This window comes from Pundamilia nyererei, unplaced genomic scaffold (genome assembly GCF_000239375.1).
Source record: "Pundamilia nyererei isolate P.nyererei 1_Seehausen unplaced genomic scaffold, PunNye1.0 scaffold01022, whole genome shotgun sequence".
Classification (NCBI taxonomy): domain Eukaryota; kingdom Metazoa; phylum Chordata; class Actinopteri; order Cichliformes; family Cichlidae; genus Pundamilia; species Pundamilia nyererei.
The window spans coordinates 1-8,257 of NW_005188423.1; the positions used below are offsets into that span (position 1 = coordinate 1).

An 8,257-nucleotide genomic window follows, 5' to 3' on the forward strand; every position below is an offset into this window, starting at 1 on the left:
TATCTGGCTTCATGGACAGATAGAGCTGGGTGTCATCTGCATAGCAGTGTAAATGTATGCTATGTCTTCTAATGATGCTGCCTAAGGGAAGCATGTATAATGTAAACAGAATTGGTCCTAGCACTGAACCCTGTGGAACTCCATAATTAAGTCTTGCTGTGATTTTAAAATCAGTGATCCCAGTATGACCTTTGATCTTCTTGTCTGTCTGCAGCTGAGGGGATTCCTCGGACATGTGATCAGGTTTACGTCAGAGCCAAGAAGATTTTTGATGAAAGGAATAACATGGGAAGGTCAGAGGTCACGTTGCATGTTCATGGGTTTATGTTTGACTCGTTAACCTGACGGTCACCTGACACAATTTGGGTGTGTTCATTCAGGTTTTCTGAGGATGAGCTATGCTCTCTCACAAAGTTGCAGAAGCTCCACGGCAACGACTGGAAGAGAATCTCAGAGAAGATGGACCGCAGCATCTACTCGCTGGAGAAACGCTTCAACACCATCGGTGAGCTTCCCTGTGACCCCTAACCTCTGAACTCCACTGTGGTCAATCACAGACTGTACTTAGACAACTTGGTCAGATATCTTTAGTGACTTGTTTTAATTTTTTTAAAGTAAACGACCCCCATGCTTATTTTGAAAGTCCATTTGTTGGGCTGATCTGGTTGCTGTCGTGGCGCCGAGTCAGAATTCTGCAGATTTGTTCCAGCTGCTCATTGTGACCTGAGACGGAGCAGGTTATTGATCGGTTATTGATCTGTAGAACAGATTTCTCTGCTCAGCTGTGAAAATGCTCTCCTGTCTGTGCGCTCACACCCAGCTCAGGGTCGCGGTACCTGGACTGCAGAGGAAGAGTTGCGCCTTTGGCAGGCTGTCAGGGCTCACTTGGAGATGCTGGTCCAGCAGAGCCCTGCAGGTCTGAGCCGAAACCAGCTGTGCAACAACCTGCCCTGGAAGAGGATCAGCGAGCAGGTGGAGACCCGGTCCTGGATCCAGTGTCGTCTCAAGTGGTCGGTGCTCCTCTGCTCACGTGAACCAGACCAGTACATTCCACGCCAGCAGCGGATCCTCGGGTATAACTCAGGTGTTGGTGTTTTCCAGGTTCTACCTGCTGAAGTCTAAGCTGTCCTCAAAGGGAGTGTTCAACCGAGGTGCTGAGGGGTACGCCGCAAAAATCCACCTCATCAACACGTGAGTGACGCGAACCCATCAGAGCATTCACTGAGCAGCCAATGAGAATGCAGGACAAACCTCCGGTCATGATGGACATCACTGTCTGTGTGTGTGTGTGTGTGTGTGTGTGTGTGTGTGTGTGTGTGTGTGTGTGTTCAGGCTCTATAACATGCATGTGGACGACGCAGCGGACATCGACTGGGACGAGGTGGCTGGACTCATCGGGTGAGGTCAAATTAGTATTAAGTACACAATAGACTGTACTACAGGCAGTATTGTGGTGTCACACCTGTGTGTGTGTTTCAGGACTGTGACGCCGATGTGTGTGCAGAAGATGTTTTACAGGTTGAAGGTTTCCAGAGTTCCAAACTGGACGAGTTTGTCGTACGCAGGTGAGCAGCTCGAGCTTGGTGTGTGTTCCACTTCCTGTTTGTGTCGCACTGTCAGATTAAACCTGAGTGTAGCTTTGATCATGTGACCCCGAGTGTCGGGTCACGTCACTTCAGCTGTTTGTGTGCAGTGTGTTTCCGACCACACAAACACGAGGACACGCCGAATCTGTTCTCCAAAACCAAACCACACAAACAAGTCGTGTCATGTCGAGCATCGAAGAAACCTCCAACCGGAGCACACCTGAGACAGCCCGACCCCTCTGAAGTCTTCTTACCTGTTCGATCACAATGGTAACTAAACTGCTCACCTGGTCAGGAGCAGCTGTGCTGTAGTGCAGCTCAAACTGAGCGGACAGACAGGCGATGAGCACCCCGGGCGTTACTCAGACTGGGGCTCAAACAAAGCCTGGATGTGTGGTCCTTGCATTTAGTACACCCCTCAGATTTCCCAGTTTTCATTGAGCACCTGAATGCAGCATGCAAGCTCTCAGGTTCAGTTGTTCAGAGTAATTCAGGTTTAAGTGTCGTTTTCAGGTGAGCCTGCAGTAATCTGTAATCACCTGTCTCTCAGAGATCATCGACTTCCTACAGAGCAGAGCCGTCCCTGTCCTGGAGGAGAGACTGAAGAAGTGTGAGCCCCAGGAGGCGCAGGAAGAGGAGGAGAAGGAGAGACTTTATCAGCTCTCTGACATCTTCTCAGAGCTCAGTGACGACGTGGAGCTGGACAACAGCTGACCTGCAGCCAATCAACATGTGGTGTCCCCGTGGACAGACTTTATAAAAACACTTTGAAATCGGGACAGGGAGTGGGTTAAAAAAAAGACTTTTATTTTGAAGGTGCAGATGCTTTGTAACATTAAATAAAATTGTTTTGGTATGTTGTGTGTTTGTTCGATCAGAAGCAATGTTCACACTGATAGTTCACAAATAATTAAGTTCATAAACGTTCGAACGTTATTGATCTGTGATTAAAGGAAGTCTGAAGCAGAGGATTGTGGGTAATGCAGCTCATCTGTCAGCGATGGCCCGTACGCCGCCGCCGGTCCTCTTCATGATGTTTGGCACAAACAGGAGTCCTGACATGCGCTCGATGGTTTCTATGGGAACCAGGAAACGCTCCAGAGGAACCTGCTCGCTGATAGGTTCGTTTGGTAACACGTACGAACGGAGCTCCACCCCCTTGCCGTCCGCTTGCTCCAGGATCAGCACCTGAGGGCACATGGGACAGGAGAACTTATCGCCAGCTGACGGGCAGGAGTGCTGACATCATCCGGCGGGTGGCCCTCACCTTAAAGAAGTGTGTCGGCACGGCGACGTGGTTTCGTCCTATCACTTGATATCGAACGTAGAGTTTCCCGTCAGCCTCTTGCCTGAAACACGCACCTGACAATGTCATTCCCAAGCCCCTCCCCTCAGTCATCACAGAAGGATGGGCAGCAGGTTACCTGGGCAGGTAGAGCGGGCCAGTGCAGACGTAGACGTTGAGGTAGCGTTTGGTGAGGGAGCGGCAGAGTTTCTCCAGGTTGTTCCAGGTGTTCTGGTTCAGGTGAGGGTTCTGCTCACAAACACCAGAGATCCATAGAATCAATCAGGTAATCAATACTCTGGATGAGCCTGTGCAGGTAAAAGTCTCACCTGTGGAGCCACGTTGCTCAGGTAGAACGTGTCGTCCATGGCTTTCTGGCTCCACTTGTGGTTGGCTGCTGCGGCCAGGTGGCCCCTGTCGAACCCGCTCCCCTTGTAGTCGGCATTGGTCGCTCGGTGGAAAACATGAACGCTGCCAATGAATGAAAACAGATGTTACACGTTAAGAATTCAAACAACTTCACAGGTAGAGAAGAACGTCCTTCACCTGTCGCCTCGTTAACCTGCACGGACCACAATTTTCAAGCAAGGAAAGTTGGGGTCACGGTGTTTATCTGCAGCTCTGCTCGCACAGTTGGATTTTTACAGCATCTCAATAAGAGCTGCAGAAAGGTGAGTCCAGCTCGCACCTCATGAGGGCCGGTTCTGGCCCACGTGCCCTGTGTTTGACAGCCCGGTGGGAGAACACTGATGTGAACATGAACTTTACCTGCCCTGTTCCTGTCGCACCTGTCATCCTCTTTGAACTCGCAGTACTTCCTGTCTGACAGTCCGCTCAGGGAGGCGGGGTTTAGCCGCTCTATTACCCAGGATGCAGTACGCGTGCGGGGGTCGTAGGAGGTGACGTAGGATTCTCTGGTCTTGATGTTGCCCAGTGAGGGGAAGCCATACTTCATCACAGCTCCTGAGCTACCTGGACTCACCTAGACACAGAGACACACTCAATCAGCCAATCGGGAACACAGAGACTCCTCCCACTAATTGATCAATAATCCAGAGTATATGGAAGTCTTCTTCCTCAGTGTTTTTATGGACTCACACACCTGAAGGAGCTGCTGCAGCATCGACATGAACAGCGTGCAACAGATGGTGTAAGTGTTCCTTCTAACTGCATTTTGATACATTCCTAGTTTTATGAGCAGCTGTTAAAGTCACAGCTGGAGCCTGAGTGAATAAAAACTACTTCCTGTTGAGTTGCTGCATGAAGCATGCCGTATGAGCCCAGTGATCATTGATGTCCTTTGTTATGTTACAGCTTCATGTTTGCTTCAGGTCAGCTAGGATCAGTGATGATGGAGGAAATGCAGTCGCAGGGCGGAGGAAACGAGTTCCACAGCAGCCAGATAGAAGAACATACCATGGATTTCATTTTTTTTTACCCAGTGAGCCAAACATCAGCCGACATCAGCCAGCGCATATTGGGAATGGCAGAGGCACCGATCGGTTTTCTATCACCTATTTGCTGGGAGTAAGAGCGCCCTCCGTTTGCGAGGTGCGCCTGCTGCTTGCAGGGGAGTCTCTGGCTGGCTGGAGCAGCGTCTAATAACCAACTCGCAAAATAAAACAAAGCAACAAACACAAAAACACCAGACATCATGATACAAACTTATAATTTGCACCAATGTTTCTTCATAATTCTATACACGAAAAGTGAGCGCGAGAGCCCTCAGGGCGCCTGCGCGGTGCTGAAGTCAAAGTAAACTTTATTGTCATCTCCGCTACAGACAGTCCAGCATATAGAGACGAGACGACGAGGCTGCAGTTACCAGTGGCGTGTCTAGAAAATTTTTGTTGGGGGGGCCAGGTAGGGGCACAGATTTGGAGAAGGGTGGCAGATGTAATTGGCAGATAATGTTTAAAAAAAATTCTACCAACCATTAACCATAATTCAATAACCCTGTAAACCTAATAACCGAAAGCGCTTTTAACTCTTATTAGAATGAGATTTTAACCACTACGGTGCAAAGTTTTTAGATACTGTGTTGATAAAGTACAAGAGATACAATCAGTGCTTTGTCAGTGTTTACTCAGCATTCAAGGACAGCAATACTTGCATAGTATTTTTACGGACATGTAGTGCACATATGTTTTGGGCAAAAACATTTTTGAATATTAAAATACGAACATTTGTAACAAACAATTGACAAATTAGCCAATGCAAAACTTTATCTGCCTGTTAAAAAAAGAAGATAATCTTGTCACAAACTGGTGTTTGATTTTGAAACAGGAAAAAAGTGGGGAAACAACTGAAAAGACTAACATTTGAATGAAACCTGAAAGCAAGTAAATACTTTCTATGCTGCCTTATGTAAACTTTGGTAATATTGATAAAGAACAACACTGGCTGATGATGAAATACAGTCAGCTGGCACGGTGACACTGCCAGTATTAACCTGCAGGGCTGGACTGGGACAGAAAATCTGGCATTTTGACTACAGACCGACCCACCAGGTATTAAAGCCATAAAGCCTTTGAATGAAAACAAATGCTGTTGTGACAGTGATGTACAGTCTTGTTGGTATATGTATGATTTCTATACATTTTACGTCAGATAAAAACTTTGGTTGTAAGATTTAGATAATTATTTAATAAAAGCGAGATATTTTAAATGAGAATAAGAAAGAAAAGTATTTCTTTGTGCCCCCCTCTCCCTGTTAATGCCCTACCTGCCCCCTGGCAAAAATTTCCTAGACCCGCCCCTGCACAGTTACCAGCTGTCAGCTACTTAGAAAAGGATCCTGGTGTTATTTGTCTCTCAGAAACAGTTCATAACTTCAACTCATCCATGTCACCTAAAAGGTAAACCTGTTTCTCCATCACCTGTTCAGCTCTGATGATCCAGTAAGGACATCTCCTGGTTTCATGTTTCCCTCTCACCACATATACAAACCGACATCATGACCAGCAGCTTTACAGCTGTGGCTCCAGCAAACATCAGCTGATACTAGAAATTAATATTAAATTAATTCTAACAACAGCTGATCAAGCTTAAATGTGCTGCTGTTGTTTAGCGCGACATCTGCTGGTTTCCTCTTTCTGGCGCAAAGTGGGCGATAAACAAACAAGAGAGACGATCAGCTGATCATTGATCAGTTTCATGATTGAAGTAGCAACAGGAGAGGGAGGGGAGAGAATGAGAGAAGAAGAGGCAGCTGTGCAGCATAAAGACAGAATAAATCCAGCTTTGTGTCTTTTTCCATTCTAGCTGAAGTTTGGGACAAACTGCATCTCTTCTCAGCTCAATACGAAACGCGTAATATTTTCTCTGAATGAGGGACCATCCCATTTTTTTAAGGAGCCGTTGGCAACTCTACTAACTTTATGAATAAAATAAAGTTCACTATCAGTAACATCATAGCACCCACCCAGCTGTATAAAAACTCCATCAAGCTGGCTAGAACGCAGTACGAGTTATTGCAACTGACTGTAAAAAGTCAGCACAGCTAAAATAAACTGCACCTAAACTTGGTTTATATCTGACCCAGAGAGACTGCAGCTCATAACTTCTTACCTGAAGTTCAGTTCACCTGACACTCGGACTGGTGGCCACCTCGGGGCTCTCCTCCTGCCTCCCCTTCCCTCATCCACCTGCTGGCCTCTGTGGAAGCCCCGCCATAGCCACCACCAAACAACTGAGTTATTTTTACACATCGACCTGCATCTGGCCAATCCACCACCTCTCATTGTTCATGCCATTACAAAAATAAATAAAAAATAAGTCACCGGACATATGCCCGGTATGCCCGATGGCCAGTCCAGCGATGTTAACCTGCAACCAAATCTGCAGCTCCATACAGCAATGTTACGACTTAGATGATATCTTATAACTCATAACTCTTATGTTAGCTGCCCTCAGTAGCATACTGTCTGATATATTCCACGGCTGCAATAATTCTTTAAGTGTTATTTTTTCTTTGGTATTATAATTTCACCGAAATTTACTAAACTCAACAAACTCAATATTACTTACTGGGACATTTATTCTGTCCTCATTTTCTTTCACCGAAAAATTGTTTCCTGCAGTGCCGTCTTTGTGCTTGGCTCTCCTACCTTTGCTAACGTGATGCACATAGCGCAGAAGCTGATGCTGCATTCACTTACACTCGGATAGCTGAGCTTCACCGTGAAAACATAATCGGACATTTGATTGAATTTTATTGTTTTACCTTTGGGGTGGCACCTGGGGTGGCCAGTCTGGTTGGGGGGGTGGCCTGTGCCCCCCCAGGCCACCCCGCTGGACACGCCATTGGCAGTTACAGCAGTGCCAGTAAACAAACAATAAATATAAGAAGAGTTAGAAAATAAATTTACACTTTAGGACTCGGGGTAAAGGATCAATAACAAATTTATAATTAAGTTTGACGATTTAAAGTCTCACACATGACTCTTTGAAAGGGGAGGGGCCGGCTGCTTCCAAATAGAGCATATTTCATTCAGCATGTTGTAAATCCAAGCCCATCATGTATTCATGATTTGAATCCTGGGTTGTGTGAAATCCCAGAAATAAACCCTCGACAAAGTAAATCTGTGAACTAAGGTGTAGGTGTGTTAGGTTATGTTGTGGTGATCCTCGTTGGGGGATTTGTGTTCATACTGAAGAGCAAAATTAAAACCAATGTAAGATGGACAAGAAAAGTTCAAAGCCATCAGGTGCTCAGTTTAGAAAATAGAGAAAAGAAGAGAAACGAGCAAAAGAGGATTAACAGAGGTGATGATAAATAAATATCAAGAAAATTGACAAGAATATTCCAGAGTAGAAAAGAGCGTGTGTAAAAAGGCTGTAGCTGTTGCAGTGTTCACAGTGTGTTAGGTGGAGTTGTACAGGGAGCCACAGGCAGGAATGATTCCTGTGTCGTTCAGTGGTGCATTGTGGGTAATCTCAGTCTCTGAGTGTGCTCCTGTCACTAGCCAGCATGTCATGGAGTAGGTGGGAGGTATTATCCATGATTGTCCTTATCTTAGACAACATCTGCCTCTCAGACACCACCCTAACGGAGTTCAGCTCCATCCTCCTCACAACATTACTGGGCTTGTGGTTCAGTGGTTCACTCAACCTGCTGCCTCTGTATACAACAACAGCATAGAGGATAGCACTGTCCAAAACAGAGATGCCAGAGGGAGTGCTCGCCCAGGCCGCAATACAGGCTAGAACCGCCACTGGCTGTTACCGACATACAGCAGCAGGGTCTGTCAGTGAGAACCAGCAGAGAGACTCAGCGGCTCCAGTGTGAGCTCAGGCTCGAGTGTTCGCTGTGAAAACAGCAGCTCCGATAAATGAGAGGAGGCTGAAGGAGAGCCGGTGTTCCAGATCTACTGGCGTTTAGATC

The 8,257-nt window shown here is 46.5% G+C and overlaps 2 protein-coding genes across 2 annotated transcripts; one reads left to right on the forward strand and one right to left on the reverse strand.

Annotated features, from left to right (window-relative positions):
• The first annotated feature begins 208 nt into the window (after positions 1 to 208).
• Positions 209 to 2,395, forward strand: LOC102205244 (transcription termination factor 1-like). Its single transcript, XM_005755133.1, has 7 exons — positions 209 to 293; positions 381 to 505; positions 821 to 1,010; positions 1,102 to 1,191; positions 1,333 to 1,398; positions 1,480 to 1,565; positions 2,137 to 2,395. Exons 1-7 carry the CDS (start codon positions 286 to 288, stop codon positions 2,298 to 2,300), a joined length of 729 nt encoding a protein of 242 aa, XP_005755190.1. The 5' UTR covers positions 209 to 285; the 3' UTR covers positions 2,301 to 2,395.
• An 11-nt stretch (positions 2,396 to 2,406) lies between these two features.
• endog (endonuclease G) lies at positions 2,407 to 4,332 on the reverse strand. The gene is made up of 5 exons (XM_005755134.2): positions 3,660 to 4,332; positions 3,201 to 3,342; positions 3,011 to 3,120; positions 2,854 to 2,935; positions 2,407 to 2,774 (listed from the first exon to the last, which is right to left on the reverse strand). Exons 1-5 carry the CDS (start codon positions 3,824 to 3,826, stop codon positions 2,574 to 2,576), a joined length of 702 nt encoding a protein of 233 aa, XP_005755191.1. The 5' UTR covers positions 3,827 to 4,332; the 3' UTR covers positions 2,407 to 2,573.
• Positions 4,333 to 8,257: the final 3,925 nt, after the last annotated feature.